We start from the raw sequence: 22,954 nt of genomic DNA, 5'->3' as shown, positions 1-22,954 counted from the left end.
AAATCTGTTCTTCAATAAAATCTTGGGACATGCAAAATGTTTGTGATAAAATTATTCTTTGTACCGTAACATACAAATCCATAAAATAAGATACCAAGCAGCAGTCAAGCTGAAGTACCCCAGTCTTGACTTTATGTTATTTTAGACACAGCCGGGGAAATAGAATTTAAGTTGCGCTGGTCTGATCAGATCATTCTTCTAAAAACTTTTATTTTTATTTATTTACTTATTAGCCATGGTATCAGCTGTTCATGAATTTCATTGAGATCACTTGAATCCCGTGAAGGTTACCTGAAATAGCCTGACTTCTCCTTCTCAGTTTTTCTATTCATACAGCCACATCAATGGGCAGAGATCTCATTGATGTTATCAATGTGGCTCTATTCTTCTTCTTGGCCTGTTCTCCATAACTCCCAGGGACCTCTGTCATACCATCATAGGAGTCTAAATTTAGGACATTTTGCCTGCTTTCTCTTAGTGGTGTTCATAGAGTTGCTTTAGGGTTCCTATCCCCAATCTTAGGCTATTTAATTTCCCCTGAACTTTACACTTCCAGGTTGCTGGATCAGTTCCGGCTGTAGACTTGCTTTTTTAAGCAAGTTAATTAAATATACGAAAGATTTATAAATTATCCACACTGTTTAAATCCCATGAGGAAAAGTCCTCTGCCAAAAAGAAACTATTAATAAAATAACTATTTTAGTTAGTGAAGTACCATAAATAAAGTGCTGTACATGTTTTTCATTGATGAAAAGCATGTTTTTCACAAGATGGCTTTAAAAAAGCACAAGGTGTTATGGCCTGGAAAAAAGAGAGAATTCTGTATAAATATATATTTACTATTGGAAAAAGATGATCTGCTGTGGCAGCCCCTAACGGGAGCAGCCAAAAGAAGATGTATAGTAGCTCATAGTGGGGCCTGCAAGAAACTATTTGTCATTCATAACACATACTGCCTTGTAGTCAGATTGATTCCTTGTTGTTCTGGTTATCTTTCACCTTTGAGTCATCAGCTCTTACCCTCTCTGCCCCTTTACATGCTCAACAGGATCACCACTCTATTTTTACATGTGCTATATTCAAACTCAATACGTCTCTGAGGTAACCAAGTTAATTGGTTGGAATAAATAGATTATTGTTTAGGAGCTAGTGGTGGTTTATTTTCACATGTAATGAGGTTTTATCCCTTCAGATGATCAAGGGTGTTCTTTACTTATTTATTTATTTGTTTGTTTGTTTGTTTATGTGATATTTCTTGTAAAGTTTAAAAAGTCCAACCAAATACACCTCAGGGGTAGAACTGTATGCTCTAATAAGACTGAGATCCTTTCCAGTGGTATCTTGAGTACATGTAGTATGCACATGTGCATGTGTTCAAAAGAAATTCTATAAAATAATTGACATTTTCACCAGGTTTTAATCTTTCCTTATTTTAAAGGTGTATGATAAGCTTGGCCCAGCCTTTGCCCGGGAAGTTGAGAGACAACTGAAGCAACCCGAACACAGTCATTTCATTTTCAGTGTCCTTGGAGAACACTTTGTTTGGAAGTATTTCAGAGAATCCCCCCAGTGGCCTAGTCCCATGGTAAGCAGCAAAACAATTATGTTATATTTCATATTGCTTAGTTTAGTTGCTTTCACAAACATTAGATTTAACAACTAAGAGGTCTAGTCATTTATCTAGAGATGTGTCTAAGAGGACTACAGGCAGACATTAGTGTATAGATGCACACATTTCCTTTATCCAACAATAAAAATTGAAATAGGAAGAATTTTAGTTAGTTTATCTTTATATTATACAGCGCCATTCATAAAATACTAGACAAAGAGCCCGTTTCAACAACGTAAGATGAAACGGGCACGAGTGGAATAGTATAATATATAATAAGTGTAAGCACCACAAATCTGATATAGGTGTATTGAATGAATGCATAATTAGGCCTCGAGCTGTAGTCGAAATCGCCTTTCAGGCCTCTAGAGCTTTAATCAAAGTCACCTTTCTCTTTGAATTTTCGCGGCCGTAGTCGCCTTTCTCTTTGAATTTTCACGGCCAGAAATCTGCCGCCTGCTGCGATGTCGGTCTTGTGAGGTTTTTCGGGCAGCTGCGCAGAAGGCGACTGCACATTCGGCTTCGTACGGACGTGAGTGAGTGAGTGAGTGAGTGAGTGAGTGAGTGAGTGAGTGAGGAGACTGGCGAATTATGTATTAAGATGGTTTAAGAAGCTACTTTGTGAAGCATGCAATTGATAGTAGCAAGATAAAAAAATATATAGCATACATAATGAATTACAGGATGGCACGGTGTTAATAGTGCTGCCTTGCTGAGCCAATGTTTTGGGTTTTGAAAGCTATGCCTGGTCAAAACTAAAGAAGGAGTTGTGTCTGTAAATGAGAGAATTCTTTGAGTAGGGATGTCTCAGTCTTACTTTCTAATTATTACCCATCTTCTTGCAGTCTTATTCCGAGTTGAGTGATACTGAGAGACAATCACTAGAAGGTGCGACCCATGCCCTTTTGGAGAAGCTTTTGGAGAAAGCAGCTGCTGAGGTTCATTGCCAAATAAGAATAGGTAAGAGTAGCTTGTGTGCCAAAACAGCTGTAAACTCCACTTTGGGATTTACAGTAGGTGGCAATATTGTGTCAATGAAAAGAAATAGATACTAATTGTACTTCATTTAGAGGCTTTGGGCAAAGAAGGCCAAAGGAAAACTGAAAAGAATTCCTGCCTTTCCTGTTTTGCTTATCTGATTTCTTTCTTCAAAACTAATCAATAGCTTTACATGATTCTATCCCCCACTTTTAGCCTCTGATGGTCTTTTTAAGTCTGTTTGTTATACATATAGGAGCATGTTATAGGCCTGAGATACCATTGTTTTTATAATAATTGACTTAATTTTGAAATCTGTGTAGCTGCATTTTCCCAAATTTACCAAAGTTCAGCAGCTCTAACTTAAAAAATGGGATTCAACAAAGGCCTGACGCGCAGAAATGATTCCACAGACAAAACATCTTTGTTTTTAAGTGTTTAGTTTCAAAATAAAACAGTTCACACAAAAAAGAAAATAATATAGCAAAAAAGGGAAAAATGTATAATAAGAAAAGTTCAGTTCTAAGCTTAATTTTGTTACATCTTAAATCGTTACTATTCACTTATCATTTCAGGACCATTTCAAAACGGTCAGAAAACTGTATGCTTATCCCATTTCTAAGTTAAAAATGGGTCTTTCAAGTCCCTACTTACTGGAACCTGTTCTAAACACAACTAAATCTATTATCACACTGTTTCTCAGTTATAGCAAGAAGGTTCTATCTCTTACTAACTTATAGGGGGAAAAGACTATACCATTGTCTATGACTATTGAAGAAATTATATTCTGTTCAAATTAAGCAAACATTAATATGAACTTAACTGAAAACTTTAACTTTCTAAAATTGGCTCTTACAACCCGGGTTTAGTTCACTTCTTAGCACCATATCTGCATGTCCTTCTAAAGTTTTCTGGGTTTTCCTGTTTTCTTCACATCCCAAAGACATTTATTCCAGGTTAATTAATTGATGACTATCAAGTGGATTGGTCTGTCCATGTACAGTATGTACAGTAACTGTGGATGTGTGTCCAGCAATACTTCCTGCCTTGCACCCAGTGCTTCCAAAGTAGGTTCAGTCTTCCAGTCACAATGTAACAGAAAAAGCTCATTGAAGAAACTAATTGAAGGATATCATCTTAATTTGTTTAATTTAGTAATCACCTGTTATGTTATTTACCATGTATTCAAAAATTCTGCTGCCACAACACAAGGACTATGAGGTATTTCATCTCATTACTTGGATTTCTCTACTTTTCTCCTTTATGTGGTGTCTTCTGATAACATTCACTGAAGTGGGTACTATATAAAATAAAAAGTTATAGGTAGTGTTTCTAAAGTAAGGACCAAAAAAAACACACACACAAACAGCAGAAATGTTTTGAAGGTAAACTAAAACTAGACACTGACAAAGAAGTACTTTTGCCATATGGAGTAAAGAGAATACAAGACAGACGTGTATCTAATGTTGGTATTTATGGTCCATGGAGTGAACAAAAATGATTATTACAATTTTTCCCCTATATTACTGAAAATTTCCAAGTGGAGTGGTGTTGGAAATGTTGAAAGCAGCAGACGGTCCTAGAGTTGAATTTTTGACAGATCTGCACAATATGATTGTGCGTGAAGGGAGGATTACTGAAGACTGGGAAAAACTCAATTTGATGCACAATTTGACAAAGTGGGTGCATAAAAGATGTAGTGGTGTGAAGGGTAGTGGAAGGCTGGAAAGTGCAGCCTTTATTTGTAGAAAGTGTGTGAGAGGATAGAGGAGTGCAGAATACTGAAGTTGAAAGCTGACATTACGGTATCAGCAATGCAGTTGATTTAGAGAATGTAAGGAAGTTCTGCCAATTAGGTGATATATTGAGTGCAAATGGAGGTCCCGGTACTATAGTGATAGCCAGGGTAAGAGGTTAATGGAAGAAATACAGGGAGTTGTCGCTCATTCTGACATATAAGGAAGTCTATCTGACATTTAAGGGAAAAGTTTACGAAAGCTGTGTGTGTAGTAGTATGTTCTCTGGGAGTGAGATGTGGCTGACAAAGTGAAACGTGAAGGAAGACTGGAAATTACACAGAGATAAGAATGATGAGATGATGAATGCTGAGTTAAGAGAATGTCTTGATTATGAGGTAATAGGTATTGTGCTGAGGAGAAACAGACTAAGATGGGTTGGGCATGTAAAGCGAAAGACAGAAAGTATGATTAGATGAAGTGATAAAGATAAAGTTAGAGGGGATGGATGAATAAGAAGAGCAAGTAACTTTGGGGGATGTTGTCAGGTGGTTTGAAAAGAATGGGCCTCATCCCAGAGGGTGCCAAGAACCAGAAAGAGTGGAGGAAAAACATTTAGGGGGCAAGCAGCTACCTTGGGTAAACTCAGAAACTGAACATTAAACTGGTGATGATGAGGACCACACCTTAATAGTGGTAGAGGTGTGAAACAAGAGAATAATGTAGCAATCAATATAAGCTGGAAAAAAGTGTTTGTAGAGTAAGTTCAGGTCACCTAGTCACTTTGATTATGTACCAAATTGTGTTGGTTACTATTAGCACAGAGTGACTTTGTCTTATTCTCTTTTCTGTTAAGGTGACAAGCACAACATATTTATTTTATTTAACTGAGTTCATGAAAATATACAATGAAACAAAGCTGTGTCAAATTTCTTCATGATGTGTATCAGCCTACTCCAACTGGGCTTATTTAGATTATCTTATTAAATTAGTAAATTAAACAAAATTTTAAGGGCAATTTAATTCCTCCTGCTCCAGCAGGATTGACCCCGAGGCTACTGGTAACATCATCTGTCTCTTCCATAGTAATGGAATTCACTTCTATACTCTCACATTTTTTAAGATCACTCGTAGTGCAAATGTATAATATGTCTTTGGCATGCAGCAAATTACAATTTAAATTGGAGATGTTGTATTACCGGTAATTAAAACAGCAGGCTGCCAACTGGTAGCTTCCAATGTTTTCAAAGGCAGTTCCACATTGGCTTGAACATCTCAGATTAGCAGTGTATTTTGTCCTAATCGATCTCTTAAGGATTGGCACCCTGCCCAGGATTGGTTCCTGCCTTGCGCCCTGTGTTGGCTGGGATTGGCTCCAGCAGACCCCCATGACCCTGTGTTCGGATTCAGCGGGTTGGAAAATGGATGGATGGATGGATCTCTTAAGGATGTAGTTTTCCATCAGAAATCAATCTCCCTTCCTCTTCAAATGGAAATAGATGAAACTAATGTATTTATTGTTTTTGTTGCATCTGTACTTGTTATTTAAAATAATTAATTATTTAATTAAAATACATTCAATATAATTCAGAACTACGTGAATTATTTTTACCAGACGCAGCATGCACTGATAGCTGTGTAATATCTATTGATAGCCTGTAGTAGAATAAGACAGCCTAATTATGTTATTGTATCTTGCAGATGGTGACTATTCAGGATCTTCTAAGGAAATGGAGGATTTTGTCCATGACACCTACAATTTAGTGGCTACACAGCTTATGCATTTGCTAATCAGAGAAGAGGTAGAGCAACATGTCAGTGAAGTAAGCCTTTAGCTTTATTGATAATCCCTGAAATTGTTTAAACATCTTAAGAGATCCGACATAGAAGCTATGATAAGACCCCTCATGAATCCTCATCCTAATAATGATGACGTAATACTGAACCACAGAATGGTTTGTCTAGCAGTGGGCTATTAATAGACTTAGACTAGCACAGTATCAGCTGATTAATTAGAGGTGTTAGTACTGCCAGCTAAAGCCTAATGTGCATGAGCACCCTGGATGTCTTAACAGTTATAATGCTCGTATGCCTATGACAGTGATCCTCTGTCTTGTTCATGATTTCAGGTTTTCTTCCAGCCAATCAATTCTTGCTGTTATTAATACTTGTTAGGCTTATTATTGCTCTCATTCTGCCTTGTCAGACATCTCTTAGTTTTGCAGGGTTTCCTTTTCTGAGAACATCATTGAACTGTTTTCTAGATGGTAGAAGATTCATAATTCTTAATCCTTTTTCTCTTTCACATTTTATATAATATTTTATTACATTTATATATATTCTATTTTATTAAAATATAAACCACATGATGAACCTGGCAATAAATGGGACCAGGTCAGTTTGCATCCCTATTCATTTGAATGTCATTGCTAATTAGGCATTGCTAATGGAAAAAAAAAATACAGTTCAAACCAGGGAATGCTAATACTAAAGAGTTAAAGAAGCTATTTATAAATTTGACCAGTCCAGCTCCTAGCATGGCTGTTCAGGGGTATTGGTGGCACAAAATGAAAGTTCATAGAATTCAGGGTTGGATCCAAAATGGGGATCATGTGTGCCAGCATCTGTCAGAGGAAGCCACATTCAGGTACCTGTTAAAGGGTTGCTCCACCTAATCAAAATGCAATATAATATAGAGAGACATCAATCTGAGGAAGCCATAATTCCTAACTGCTCTGGAAGTTCCTTTCCAGGAGCCACTAGAATGTTAAGAATGTTATAGGGGAATCAAAAGGAAGCCAGAAGTGTTACCCCCAAACCTAACGATGGTGTCATAGCCTGTGTTGGGTATCAGCCCTTTTCAGGGCTGTTTCCTGCTTTGTGTTCAGTGTTGCTGGGATAGACTCTGACCCAGAATTGAATTATGCAGGTTTGAGAATGTTATGTACATTCTGCCCATTGTTTCAGAGGTTTTCTTTGCATACTCCAGTTTACCTCCCACATTCCCAAAGATATTCTGGTTAATTTGACAGTTTCACGTTGTCCCCAATATGAGTGTAGGTATGCTTGTGAGTAGGCTATGTGATGGACTTCTGTTCCATCCAAGGCTCCTGCCTTGTGTTCAGTGCTGCCAAGCTGAGCTCTGACCACTGTGAACGTGAATTGGATTAATCAGATTTGAGAATGGTATGTTACTTTATGGTATTTGTAGGTAAAAACAATATTAATCACATTACTTGCTTGCCACTTATTTAACTAACTCTGTCTGAGGTGATTTTTTCAGATCACAAGGACTTAATGCCGCTGTGCTATAGTTCATGTGCATTTGAATGCTGACATGTGCATTAGTGGCTTAATCCTGCGTGGCTCCAATGATACTGATTTAGTGGTTCAATGAGCAATCTAAAGCTGGATCAACAGACATGGCCTCAAAATATTACATAAAACTCCTGCAGTTAATCAGTCAAATGAAATAATCCCAGAGAATATGTTTGGTAAAAAAGAGGGAGCTGAGTTTAAAAATAAAATTATGGGTTATCTGCCAGTGTTGTTTAAAATTAGTCATAAAACCCAGATCCAGATGTGTAATCGGGAAAGGGATTTTAAGTTGCCTGGTTACAGCAATTAGCATGCAGTTACATGATGCATGGGGCGCCATGCTTTTAAAACAGCCTTTTAGCTTGACTTCAGTGCTGAGGTTGTTGACACCTTCGAGTCTCAAGTTTTCTGAAGCTTTGCATACTGCTCTCTGTTTCAGTATTAATCTAGTCTATGTTCTTTAGTGTTTTAACCCTCAGATGCCTCACATGTCTATCTCTGTTTACCAGTTAAAACCTTCATGCTGCTTTCATGGCCATGTACTTGCTTCCTGATTTAACCTTTCAGCAATTCGGGTACTAACTTACACTTAATATCCAAGAGTCTCTTTTTTATCAAGGTACCATTACATTGTTTTAGAAATAAGGGTAGGTGAATTGGCAATGGTAAATTAGCCCTAGTGTGTGTTTGGGGTGTGGGTGTGGGTGTATGTTCATCCTGCAAATCTTGTCCAGGGTTTGTTCCTGCCTTGCACACTATGCTACCTGGGATAGGCCCAAACCCTCTCCCCTGTACTGTTTTTCACGTATGTTCTTGTTTCCAGCCATGATTTTTTCTCCACACTGATTCCAACCTTAAACATCACTGTTTGTTGTGAGCAGTTGACACTAGCTTGTAGTGACATGCATATTTCCGCTATGTGTGCCAAAAAATAAATGCACTACTAGTGGGGTAAGGCAAACAGTTGTCAAGAGAAATGGCCAGTGGTCAAAACTATAAAAAATTAATGAGTATCAAGAATACCAAAGTCAAATACAGTACCCAAGATCAATGTCTTATTAGTTTTATTGCAGTATGTGCAGGTATGCAATGAAGATGTCTATAGAAGCTACTTTCACTTAAATAATGGGTATAATGTTAAATTAACCCAATTGACAACACAAGCAACATGTGTCAACAATTTCAAATTAACCTTAAAAATGCATTTTATTTGTTGTGCAAATACATAATTTCAGTTTCTGTTATTGGAGAAATATGTAGATCTGTCTTTCTTTTCATAATGTTTCAGATTCAACTTTAACCATTTTGAGATTTCAAATGCTATACATGAATGCAACAGAACAAAATAATTTCTTCTGAGGCACACTGCACTTAAAGAAACATTTCCCAGTTTTGTAGGCTGCTTTGGCTGGAGTTTATAACTAGTGGAGAAGTTTGGAATACCATAGAAAACTGTCCTGTTTTGCTCCTTGTTCAGTTTATTTTTGTATAGCGCTTTTCACTGAGTGTGGGCTCAGGGTACTGTGACAAGTTCACAGGTAAAATGCACCTTAAAACTTCACAAATTAATAACTACAGAATGCACACAGATAAAGGCACAGATTTGTTTAAACTCACAGTTGTACAAAGCAATTCGTAACTGATTAAAATAAATGGAGCCCAACCAATATCTGTCCGTCAATTAACATTTGAAGTAGTTGATAATGGAGGAGAGGAAAACAAAAGCTCAAGTCAGCAGCATCCCAAGAGAAAATAATCCTCTGGCGGGACCATAGTCAGTTACAGAGGACAAAATCAGATACAGTGTCCTGGAGACCTAGACCACCTCAAAAAATCCCCCCCCCCCCAAAAAAAAAATTGCACTTGGTGGTCTAACAGGATGACAGAATCTTTCTATCCATTGATTTCAAGGTTCCAGGTATCTCAGATATTTCTATAGGTGAGAAACCAGCATTAAGTAGAGTGGTGGCACCAAGTGTCACAGCAGGACAACAGTGAAAAGAAACAGAACACAGGAGAGTTAGTACAGAATTATTGTATTACTTATATTTTTATACAAATTACTAACAAACAGAGATGCAGAGCAAGATAATCTGTGTATGACAGACTAAAGTAGTGAGTCTTCAATCTGGATTTAAAAGCTGTGACTGAAGGGGCATCTCTTATATTAGCAGGCAGCTTTGAGGCCCTGTAGATAAAAGCTCAACCTCCCACATGGAATCATAAGTAGGCTGTCATCTTGAAATCTTAATGCACACTCTGGTTTGTAAGTAATGATGAGTTCAGATATGTAAACAGCACCTTGGTGATTTAAGGCTTTATATTCAAGAAGAAGGATTTTTTCAAATCAGCTGTAAGCTTAAGTGGGGATCAATGTAAGTTATGCATCAAGAAAATAACACATTGCAGTAGTCAGTCCTAGAAATAAATGCATCAATTAATTTCTCAATATCTTCCATTTAAAAAATTAATAAATTTCAAATATTTTTAAGCTAGAAAAAACAGGATTTAGATAATTTTGTAACGTATGTTTTAAAAGACAGACTAGTGTTAAAAATAATGCCCAAATTGTGTGCTCGTCTGAGCTGTAATGCGGCCGTTTTTACATTTGAGTACAGTGGTCATGTGCAATGTTTTTAAGAGGTGTAGGCCACAGATGGAGGTATGGCAATTGGTTGCTTTGTTATTTATTTATTTATTTTTTGCATATAGTGAGTTTTAAAGATTGAGAACCACTCACAATCAAGCAAACATTATCAGACCCACCCACCCCTGCAATGTTCCACGTCAATAATTTAAACAATACAGCTGTACAGAATAAGAATGTTTACAACAACAACAACAACATTTATTTATATAGCACATTTTCATACAAAAAAGTAGCTCAAAGTGCTTTACATAATGAAGAAAAGAAAAGAAAAATAAAAGGCAAAATAAGAAATTAAAATAAGACAACATTAGTTAACATAGAAAAGGAGTAAGGTCCGATGGCCAGGGGGGACAGAAAAAACAAAAAAAAAACTCCAGACAGCTGGAGAAAAAAATAAATCTGCAGGGGTTCCAGGCCACGAGACCGCCCAGTCCCCTCTGGGCATTCTACCTAACATAAATGAAATAGTCCTCTTTGTAGTTAGGGTTCTCACGGAGGTTTAATTAGTTATACACCTGGTATGCCCAAAAAACAAGAAACTTGAATTGTTGAAAAAGCCACCCTGTCTTAATGATTTTGCCAATCCCACTTTCACATTTATTTTATAAAGTTATTTTGTAGTTTCACTTCTTACCAGCTTTGGAGACCTGATCCTCTGCAGATCACTAGGAATACTGGAGAGGTCTCACAGAGTCCACTTATTAAGATTTCTGTTTTAATAATTATGCTGGGTTCAGAAATAATATACTTTATATTTACTTAGCATTATCTCAGATACCATAGCTCTGATTTGGATCCCTCTGATTAGTAATCTGATTAGTTATCATTGGTCTAGGATATTTATGGAGCTAGTTTCACTCAACAGCAAAGGAGAAGGAGGTGTAGAAGAGGTGGGTTCATGGCCATACCATGTGCAGTAGAGATGTTGATAAAAACTCAGTTTAATGCATGGGTGCATAAAATATATTTTTGGTCCAAAGGGTAGTCAACCAGTAGTGAGTGCAACTTTCTTAATAGACAGTGACTGAAAGGAGTACAGAATGCTAATGTAGAAAGTTCATATTTAAATAAAGGTAATGGAATTGTTTTTGGGAAAGTAGGGAGATTCTACTAAGTAGGGAGGTTGTGACGAGGATGGATAGGATTAGAAATGAGTACATTAGAGGGTCAGCTCAAGTAAGGACAGTTAGGAGACAAAGTCAGAGAGGTGAGATTGCGTTGGTTTGGACATGTGCTGAGGAGAGATGCTGGGTATATTGGGAAAAGGATGTTAAGGAAAGAGCTGCCAGCAAAAACGAAAAGAGGAAGGCCTAAGAGGAGGTTTATGGATGTGGTGAGAAAGGACACGCAGGTGGTGGGTGTAACAGAGCAAGATGAAGAGGACAGAAAGATATGGAAGAAGATGACGCACTGTGGCAACCCCTAACGGGAGCAGCTGAAAGAAGAAGAAAGAAAGGAGGTTCTACTACTTTGGTGACATTTTGAGTACAGACATAGGAGTATGTGAAGCAGTGATAATTAATGTGAGAAGTGCATGGAAGAAATTCCAGGAGCTGTCCTTCATTCCGAATTCTAAAGGAGACTCCCTGCAATTGAAGGGTAAAGTTTATGAAAGCCGTGTGAAGATATGTGTACTCTATGGGAGTGAGATATTGCCAGTGAAGGCAAAAAATGAAGCAAAGTTGGAAAAAATGGAGATGATAATGATCGGGTGATTGTGTAGTGTTTCACTGAGTGAATGGAAGATGACTGTCAAGTTAAGAGAAAGACTTGGTGTGAAGGTGATAAGTGGTCCATGAGGAGAAGCAAGCTAAGTTGTTCTGAATATGTGGAGTGAAATAGAGAGGATGCTTGGGCAATGAAGTGCATCAAGGTGAGGATGGAGGAGATAATCCTCATTGCAAAGGATGTCCAGGACCACAGAAAGTGGAGTAAAAACATTTGGAGGCTTCTGGATAATCTGGGAAAACCTAGAAAATGCCCTTTAAAGTTAGTGATGATGATTGTTTTATTTAAAAAAAATATAAAAATAAAATACTGCATTCTTCTTTAATTCCTTTGTAATGTCTAAAGGATATGGAATCAGAATGGTATGCTCAGGCTCAGCTCTTTTCATCAAGAAGGCGAGAAAATTCAGTGGATAGTAAAGACCTTCATTTGACAACAAGACGGGGATCTGCTTATCAGTTAAAACCAAGAGGTATGTTGTCTTTAATGCTTCTGACCTACCACATCTGGATTTTTGGTTCAGTGGAAGCCATATATTCTCTACAAAGAGGTTTATATAAAACAAAATATATAGGTTACTGTAGTTAGGCTTGTATTGTACTATTGATTTAGAAGGTTTCATGTGACAGGAGGTACTCTCACAGCCTCATACCTGGGATAATATGGGCAAAGCTGAAGAGTTTCACTTTTTTTTTACATTGACTCATCAAGTGGGTAGGGGAAGTTGGATCTCCCTTCTTTAGATTTTGAGGATCAGCAAAGGTAAAAGAAGAACCTAGAAGAGGATCCATGATTACAATACACAATTATTTGTGTGCCCACTCTCCCCCTATTAACTGTTTTTTTTTCTTCTAAAACATCTGGTGATATAAACCATCCCCTAAAGAAAGTATGCTTATGACATGCATTGTAACATAAAATAACATTCTCAGACCTTATCCAATCCTGTTTGGCTTCATGAGAAGCAAGTGTTTATTCCAGTAGCATGCAACAGGAATCAGCACTGAATGAGCTCCACTCCATCACAGGACCAACTCACATACATTCCCACACTCACGTGGGGTCTGTTTGGAAACACCAGGCAACATAACAAACTTCACTGTGAATATGGGAGGAAATCCAGAGTACCTGGAGAAAAATCTGCATGGACACTGTGCGAATGTGAAAAATACATGCAGACAATGACCAAACATGGAATTCAAACTCAGGATGCTGCAAAAACAAAAGTTTATTTCAAATATGATATGTATTCTTACCAAAATTGATAAAAAGATATGTGTACTTCATAGCTTGTAGGTGTGTACTAAAGATCTATCAAACACACTAGTTTTTGCGACTTGGAATCTAAATTGGCAGCTTTGAGTACAAGGCTGGAATTGATCCAGAAGAGCATAACAGTCTCTAGACAGACACTGAAGCAATTTTTCTAATTGCCATCATCCTGACAGCACACAGGACTGTGCTAGTTTTTAGGCCAATGGTATGAGAAAGGCAGACAGGACAAAGGCACGGGGGACAAATGTACAGAGGAAAAATGTGTGGAGCAACACATGAGATCAGCTAGTAGATTAGTTTTAGTTGCTGGGAAGATTAAAAAAAATTTTCATGGGTGCCATGCTTTTGCACTGTATAATATCTTTGGTCAGTAAGAGGAATGTTTAGTCAATTAAAGAAACTCACCTAAACAAAAAGATAACATACAAATACAGTACAGATGTCATTATAGCAATTATGTTAAACAGGCTTTGAAGTTCCCATAATCCACAGCACTCTACTATGCTTCATTTAATTATTCTCCGATATGATCTTAGGTTTAGCCAGTTATAATTTTAGTATCTTTAAATTGAAAGGTAGAAAAAAGAAAAAGAAATAATATTATTTTTCAAATTAAATGAGGAATATTTATCTTATCCTAAATCTTATAATTTATAGCTCAAAATATGATGCTTTAATTCCAGGTGAAGGCCTCCACCTTGCTGACCAAAAGACACCTCCTCTTATCAGTACTGAGTCGGAAGTGCTGGGAGCCTCAGCAGCCACCATCCTAGCTGTTCATCCTGAGCTGATGACCACAGTGTGCGAGAGGCTGAAAGGAAAACTGTTGCCAACTGCCCTTCGAAGCTCCATCTGGCTTGATAAACTGCTGAAGGCAGACAAAATATTAAATAAACCTAACAGCTTGCAGTAAGAAGGCTAATCCCATCAGTGAAGATTTCTTTAGATGTAGAATTATACTCTTTGCACTGTCTTCAACAACAAATTCTGTGTTATAATTAATTTTAAGTTTAAACGCCTCTAATGCACTTTGTAGTGAATTTCAGTTTCATTTTAGAAGCCTCACCCTAATTATGTTCTGCATTAAGTGCTTCAGAGATGAAAATCATCTCTCACTTCGCTCAGGCACCATTACATAGGCCTTTGTGTCTCTTGTGCTCTTTGGAAATACCTGTCAAATTCTTAAACATTCTACTGTGAAATACCATAAAGTCTGCCTCTCTACAGTATTTAAAATCATTTCCCTTATCCACTGTTTCTCTTATCTAATGAATCTTCAAATTTTAGGTGAGAGAATGTGAATTGTTGGGAGTGTGCCTTGTAATGGACTAGTAATCTTTCCAGAGGTGGCTTCTGCTATATACTGAAATCTGTTCCAAGTAAATTTATATGGAGGTAGTCCAGTAAAAGTCTATATACAGTAACCTGTAAATATGTTAATGTTCAGTATTTCTGTATTACAGGAATCTTGAAAAAGCATCCAGAGAAAAATTTGGTCGAGCAGTGGAACGCAGAGTTGGGGAATTAAAACTGAGAAGTGCTACACGCTCACCTATTTCTGGCTTAATTGAAAATGCAGTGGTTGAGGTTAGACCCATTCTTTAAAAAGCCTGCATAAAATAGAATAGGACATATTTCTTCATTGTTACATTTGTATATACTTAGGTATTAATATATATGCATGTGCATATCACAAGGTAAGACTCATTCACACATTGAGAAAAAATGCCTCAGTTTTGTTCACTTTGAAGCAAGCTACCCAGCATTCATGAACATGTGGAATTCAAAATGTACTTTGGAACAATACATTTAAGAAAATCTAGGTGTAAATCAGTGTAGGGCAGGTAAAATTCTATTGAAAATGGTGGCACCTATTGGCTCATTCATCTTCACTATGAGATATCCAATTTCTGTTTTTTCTTTGCTTTATGGATTGTAGAAGTATTTGTAAAATACAGTATATAGCCTCTTTAATTTATAAGAATGTCAGTCACAAAAACAGTTACAGTATATATTAAGTTCCTCTGGAGTAAACACTCCCATTTGATTTTTTGGCCTAGCATGATGATGGATATCACCACTGCTCAGAGCTTACCCTTTTTCTAATGTCTGAATCTTATAGGGGACTGCCCTTATCTTGTGTCATTTGTCAGTCCCCTTACTCTGTAAATTCAGACTTTACCGAGCATATATATTACAGATGGGGCGGCACGGTGGCGCAGTGGGTAGCGCTGCTGCCTCGCAGTTGGGCGATCTGGGGACCTGGGTTCGATTCCCGGGTCCTCCCTGCGTGGAGTTTGCATGTTCTCCCCGTGTCTGCGTGGGTTTCCTCCGGGGGCTCTGGTTTCCTCCCACAGTCCAAAGACATGCAGGTTAGGTGGATTGGCGATTCTAAATTGGCCCTAGTGTGTGCTTGGTGTGTGGGTGTGTTTGTGTGTGTCCTGTGGTGGGTTGGCACCCTGCCCAGGATTGTTTCCTGCCTTGTGCCCTGTGTTGGCTGGGATTGGCTCCAGCAGACCCCCGTGACCCTGTGTTCGGATTCAACGGGTTGGAAAATGGATGGATGGATGGATATATTACAGATGTTTAGACCTTCTGTTTAGACAATCTTTATATTGTGTTGTGAGTAGGGCTATGAGACACTTAAACAAAAGAAACATTCAATTTTAACATTTGTTGCATTTAATCCATCCATTAATTTTCTAAACTGTCTCTATCCTGAGTAAAGTTGTGGAGGACTGGAGCCTTTCCCAGTAAACACAGGACACAAGGCAGGAATAATTCCTGGACAGGGTTCCACTCCATTACAGGGTGAATACACAGACAAATACTGTATATACACAAACCAATAACCAGTAACATTGTTAATCTACCTAATCTGCACGTTTTTGGACTGTGAGAGAATACTAGGACCCGGGTTATGAACCCCAGCTTCAATGTTGCAAGGCAGCAGAGCTACCACTGCACCCTACTTGCATTTAATCTCAATTTTTACATTTTAAAAAAAAAATAAACAGTGTTCTGAAAATGTTTGTAAAGGTAAGAAATAACAGAAGGTTTAATTTTTTTGAAATAATATTCAGTTTGATTGAGTCCTATAAAGAGCATGTAAACTTACAGTTTGGCTGCTATACAGGTGCTGGTCATAAAATTAGAATATCATGACAAAGTTGATTTATTTCAGTAATTCCATTCAAAAAGTGAAACTTGTATATTAGATTCATTCATTACACACAGACTGATGTTTAATCAAATGTTTATTTCTTTTAATTTTAATGATTATAACTGACAACTAATGAAAGTCCCAAATTCAGTATCTCGGAAAATTAGAATATTGTGAAAAGGTTCAATACTGAAGACACCTGGTGCCACACTCTAATCAGCTAATTAACTCAAAACACCTGCAAAAGCCTTTAAATGGTCTCTCAGTCTAGTTCTGTAGGCTACACAATCATGGGGAAGACTGCTGACTTGACAGTTGTCCAAAAGACGACCATTGACACCTTGCACAAGGAGGGCAAGACACAAAAGGTCATTGCTAAAGAGTCTGGCTGTTCACAGAGCTCTGTGTCCAAGCACATTAATAGAGAGGCGAAGGGAAGGACAAGATGTGGTAGAAAAAAGTATACAAGCAATAGAGATAACCGCACCCTGGAGAGGATTGTGAAACAAAACCCATTCAAAAATGTGGGGGAGATTCACAAAGAGTGGACTGCAGCTGGAGTCAGTGCTTCAAGAACCACCACGCACAGACGTATGCAAGACTTGGGTTTCAGCTGTCACATTCCTTGTGTCAAGCCACTCTTGAACAAGAGACAGCGTCAGAAGCGTCTCGCCTGGGCTAAAGACAAAAAGGATTGGACTGCTGCTTTCTGATGAAAGTAAATTTTGCATTTCCTTTGGAAATCAAGTTCCCAGAGTCTGGAGGAAGAGAGGAGAGGCACAGAATCCACGTTGCGTGAGGTCCAGTGTAAAGTTTCCACAGTCAGTGATGGTTTGGGGTGCCATGTCATCTGCTGGTGTTGGTCCATTGTGTTTTCTGAGGTCCAAGGTCAACGCAGCCGTCTACCAGGAAGTTTTAGAGCACTTCATGCTTCCTGCTGCTGACGAACTTTATGGAGATGCAGATTTCATTTTCCAACAGGACCTGGCACCTGCACGCAGTGCCAAAGCTACCAGTACCTGGTTTAAGGACCATGGTATCCCTGTTCTTGATTGGCCAGCAAACTTGCCTGACCTTAACCCCATAGAAAATCTATGGGGTATTGTGAAGAGGAAGATGCAATACGCCAGACCCAACAATTCAGAAGAGCTGAAGGCCACTATCAGAGCAACATGGGCTCTCATAACACCTGAGCAGTGCCACAGACTGATCGACTCCATGCCACGCCGCATTGCTGCAGTAATCCAGGCCAAAGGAGCCCCAACTAAATATTGAGTGCTGTACATGCTCATACTTTTCATGTTCATACCTTTCAGTTGGCCAACATTTCTAAAAATCCTTTTTTTTCATTGGTCTTAATTGATATTCTAATTTTCCGAGATACTGAATTTGGGACTTTCATTAGTTGTCAGTTATAATCATCAACATTAAAGAAATAAACATTTGAAATACATCAGTCTGTGTGTAATGAATGAATCTACTATACAAGTTTCACTTTTTGAATGGAATTACTGAAATAAATCAACTTTGTCATGATATTCTAATTTTATGACCAGCACCTGTACACTAATGACAAATAGTTAACATATAACACAAAACAACATGCAATAAAATCACAAAATGCAGTGTTGAAATAGCAACAGAAAAACACCATGACATATATACTGTACATTATATAATGCTTTTTAATGGCATTATGTCAAACAAACAGAAGAGAAATGGCAGTTGCACTGGTCAGTAAACTAGATTTGTCTAGGCTAAAGAGCTATAATGGCTGCAGATTTCTGTTCAGTTTCTTAATTATAAGACAACTCAGTAAGCTGAAAAAGCAGTTCACTTTATTGTAAGGAATGCCTTGCGCCAAGGTGCTGTACAAAGAAGCATTATAATAAACACAATACAAACAATTATACAGAAGCGGATTAATAAAACAACCAATTAAAACATCCCCCACAATCCCATCATACACAGTGAAAGATGGAAGAAAACAAGTAGGTCTTAAGCTGACTTTTAAAAACCTTAATAGAGGATAAAGACCTGATGTGGAAAGGCAGGTCCTTCCAAAGCTTAGGAGGAAAAACTGAGAAAGCTCTCTCTCCCCTAGACTTCAGATGAGATTTTGGAACTACAAGGAGAAGTTGTCCAGATGACCTCAATGCTCTCTGTGCCACATAGGGGTGAAGGAGGTTTCAGATGTATGTTGTAGCAAGACCATGCAAAGCTTTAAAATCAAACGAGAACATTTTAAAATCGATGCAACACCTCACCGGTAGCCAGTGGAGAGAGGCTTAAATGGGGGATTGATCCTTTTTTCTAGACCCAATTAAAAATCTAGCTGCTGTGTTTTGAACCAGGTGAAGGCATGACAAAGCAGATTTGGGCAGGTCCACATATAAGGAATTACAGTAGTCTAGCCGAGATGTAATAAAGTCATGAATAACTGTTTCCAAGTCCAAATATGAAAGAAAGGATTTTAGTTTAGAAATTTACCTCAGGGCGGCACGGTGGCGCAGTGGTAGCACTGCTGCCTCGCAGTTAGGAGACCTGGGTTCGCTTCCCGGGTCCTCCCTGCGTGGAGTTTGCATGTTCTCTCCGTGTCTGCGTGGGTTTCCTCCAGGCGCTCCGGTTTCCTCCCACTGTCCAAAGACATGCAGGTTAGGTGGATTGGCGAGTCTAAATTGGCCCTAGTGTGGGTGTGTGTGTGTCCTGCGGTGGGTTGGCACCCTGCCCGGGATTGGTTCCCTGCCTTGCGCCCTGTGTTGGCTGGGATTGGCTCCAGGAGACCCCTGTGTTCGGATTCAGCGGGTTGGAAGATGGATGGATGGAAATTTACCTCAGTTGGTAAAAACAACTTTACTACCATAGAAATTTGTTTTTCAAAACTTAGTGACCACTTAAAGATGATACCTAGGTTTCTGACATCATTATGAATCATTGCTGCCAAGGAAGCCTAACTGAGTGCCAATTTCAACTGCAGATGTGGTAGGTCCAAAAATAATGACCTCTGTTTTATTTTCGTTTACTTGTAAGAAATTTTGTGCCATCCAATATTTAATATCCTCAAAGCATTTCAACAGCTTTTTTACCAATGAAGTGATGTCAGGGCTAAATTTGATGTAGGGACAGCACAGTGCTTTAATCGGGAGAAAACCACAAAAAGAACAGCAGAGAAAGTAGGGGTTAGTACAGATTTTGGAGCCATCAAGATGAATAAGCACCATCATGTTTTTGAAAGATGGTCTTCAGGGGGAGCAGATAAAGGGAAAATAGAAGATACGCCAGAATAGAACCTTGTGGGATGCCTTGTGTGAGAGGAGCTGGCTGAGAGAAATTCCCATCTATGTTAACAGGCATAGATTTACCTTTAAGGTAGGACTCAAACCATTTCAATGCACTGCCTTGAATGCTTACTTCATCCTCAAGCCATTTTAACAGAACCCTGTGGTCCACCGTGTGAAATGCTACACTAAGATCCATTAAAACTAAGATTGCAGAAGAGCCCAAGTCCAAAGTTAATGGAATAATTAATAATTTTAAGTATTTCCTGATTCCTGTGTGTGGACAGTGACATTTTAGATAGTGTTGTAACAGTTACTGTTAATGCTTGCTCAATGGATTTTTGTTGAAGACTGACTGTTATTAAGTCTTCTTTGTATTTCCTTTTTTCCTTAACAGAAATATGAAAGGATGCCCTGCATGCAGGCCTTTGCTACCAATGAACAGATGATTGCTGAAGCGAGCAAAGCACTGAATATCCTGTATGTGCACAGTGGCGTGTATGAGCCTTATCTTGTCCTGTGGCTATTTCCACTGCAGATTGCTTTTAAGCAGACATACGTGAGAGGTACACATTACACCATAATAATCTGGTTCAAGAATAATATACCAATGATGTACTGTAATGCATTTATTTTGCATTTTTAGCTGAACACTGCTATGAGCTGGCGATGTACTTGCATTTTCTAATTCACAAGTTTCCATCCTGGCCTAAAATCTTAGGCTTGGCTGAGAAAGTCATGAAGCGTATACAGGAAGAGGACTCAGATTTATATGCACACCTCCAGGCCTGTTCCATGAAACAAACTGAATCTAGCTCCAAGGTAATAAAGGCTTAATTTTCCAAAGTAATAGCAGAGTGAAGTCAAACTAGGCAAGTGTGTGCTTGTATTATGGAAATCTGATATGAGATGTGGTCTCTTTACAATTGTTCCACAGAATCATTTAAGGTATAATAATAATAATTATAGTTTTTCTTTCCACAATAGAATACCATTTTATTTCCAGCTATATCCCTAGGGATTGTACTACTTTAAAATACACTGCTTTTTAGGACCACACCTTTTAAATTGCTGTATAGTACAATATTCTGTGACTCAGCCAAGCTTCATTAGATTCCATAATGTATTATCATATTTTTCATTACATCGTTATCATCAAAACTTGACACTGTCATCCAAACACATTTATCTGTAATTTCCAAGCAGCAGGCTTTAAAGTTCAGAAACATGAAAACACTGAACTTACTCTGGTCATTTTAAACAGAGGTTTAGACACAAAGTAGGTGAGGATCATTATACAGTAAGTGAACAGATTTGGCTTGTGTGACGGTTTTTGTCACAAGCACCTTTGCACATTCACTCCATTGACTGATTAACTCATTGAACATTTTCAAACCTGAGTGCTCAATCTCTGAGACGGCAATGTTAATCACTTGGCAAATGTTCTGCCCTGAACCCATATAGCAATTAATTATGCAGATTTACCATTTTGAGCACTAAGCTCAAAAAAAGATGCACTTTCTTTCTGAAAACCTAATGCAACAATCTTTAAAATGCCACTATATTATATTATATATATACTGTATAGACAATTTTGCTTGATTTCACAAAACATAGCCTAAAATACATGCACACTGCCCAAAACAACTTATAGGTTAAAATAGCTGGCTGATCGTAAAAAAAAGGTTCAGCAATTTCCAACATGGCATGTTTGATAAAAAACAGCTAACAGCAGTGCCTCCTCAAGTAAATAAAGGAAATATAAAATGCTTCTCACAGGTAGTAACACTGTAGACTATTTTTTGTGATCAGTTATGCTGTATGATGTTACTTTTAAATTTTAGAATTTTTTTATCTGATTTCAAAATAGTGTTTTGTTTATATTTTGCAGTACAGTGTACAAATTCTGATATGCTCTAATATGTTCCTGACATCTTCAACCCGACTTTTAAAAAGCTACAGTCTGTGTAGAGTGTAGGAAGAAAATACGTGTGGCTTTATGCTAATTACTATTGTGCTACTAATCATCTGAAAAGGAATTTTGGAAACATTTTGTATTTAAAAACTGTTGGTGATATGATTACCATATTTTGGTGTAGCTGAGGGGTTTATGCAGGAAGTTGAGTATTAATTTGTGATAGTTAATTTTAGTAGATTCCTTTGATTTTATGTGGACACCTTTCATTAGTGAATTCTGTTGCTTTACAAGTCCACTTTGCCACTTAACACTGTCTTTTTGATGGTTTTAAAAAAACTGGATCTCCAGTCACAGCAAAGGCTTTATTCTTACAGAATAATGTCCAGTTAAATTTTGCTCAAGTTTACATATCTTGCATGGTTAAATAAACTATTTTATTTCATTCTTGTTAGGACTTCTTAGCTGAGCTTATTGCTCATGAAAGAGAACAGGCTTTTGAAATGTTGGATGTTCCAGCCAAGATGGACAGACAACACATTATCAACAGTGAGCTGCTGGCAAATCCTGTTATATTTCTTCGAAAGTGGATGAGTGAGGTACATCAGTATAATTAATTGTATAAATAATATCCTCTATCAATGGATCCTGTTTCAGTGTGACTAGCCCCAGCTGCTTGCATATAACCACCCAACATCCATCCATCCATCCATTATCCAACCCGCTATATCCTAACTACAGGGTCACGGGACCACCCACCCAACATAGAGACTTAAATTTATCTTTACTTGCCATTATCCTTGTGTCCATTACAAGTCTTTTTAGTTTATCCCAGGTTCCCGTTAACAAGAGCTTCCTGTTTTGTGTCTTGAATGCACATCCCATTTAATTGTCTTTAATTATGTCCTTCACTGTTTCTTTAGCGGTATCATACTGATCAAGCCAAATTTATTTCCTTCCAATACTAAAGAGACTCAGTCTCCTAAGTTTGTCATATTTAACACATGTCTTTCAGACTGTCTGCTGTCATTTGTTATGTATGCTTTTTTTTTTTTAATTTCCTATTCAATACCCAAATGTCTGCTGCCTGCTCAGCCTTTCCAAATAATTCTTTGAGCAGAGAGATTGTAAACCTGGACACCTTTTCACCTTGATTAGTCTGAGGGGTTCAAGTCAACTGAATGACTCAAAATGGTATGTTAGAAATTTGTACTAGCAGGTAACTTAAATGAATGCATTATCCCATCTTGTTCTGGAAAACACATGCAAGGCAATAGCCATTTTGTTGGCCATACTTTAAGAAC

At 37.9% G+C, this 22,954-nt stretch overlaps 1 protein-coding gene across 1 annotated transcript in view; it reads left to right on the top strand.

The window, feature by feature from the left end:
- Window positions 1–22,954, top strand: part of LOC114655653 (uncharacterized) — a 65,439-nt gene that overhangs the window by 18,787 nt on the left and 23,698 nt on the right. Inside the window, exons 2-10 of the mRNA XM_028806786.2 lie at window positions 1,439–1,585; window positions 2,455–2,569; window positions 6,025–6,146; window positions 12,365–12,491; window positions 13,978–14,203; window positions 14,758–14,881; window positions 20,133–20,301; window positions 20,382–20,557; window positions 22,106–22,249. Of these exons, the coding sequence (XP_028662619.2) occupies window positions 1,439–1,585; window positions 2,455–2,569; window positions 6,025–6,146; window positions 12,365–12,491; window positions 13,978–14,203; window positions 14,758–14,881; window positions 20,133–20,301; window positions 20,382–20,557; window positions 22,106–22,249 (1,350 nt within the window). The remainder of the gene's footprint in view (window positions 1–1,438; window positions 1,586–2,454; window positions 2,570–6,024; window positions 6,147–12,364; window positions 12,492–13,977; window positions 14,204–14,757; window positions 14,882–20,132; window positions 20,302–20,381; window positions 20,558–22,105; window positions 22,250–22,954) is intronic.

This window comes from Erpetoichthys calabaricus, chromosome 8 (assembly GCF_900747795.2).
Source record: "Erpetoichthys calabaricus chromosome 8, fErpCal1.3, whole genome shotgun sequence".
NCBI classification, from domain to species: Eukaryota; Metazoa; Chordata; class Cladistia; order Polypteriformes; family Polypteridae; genus Erpetoichthys; species Erpetoichthys calabaricus.
The sequence above is the reverse complement of the archived record's forward strand: the minus strand, read 5'-3'. Positions and strand labels throughout refer to the sequence as shown.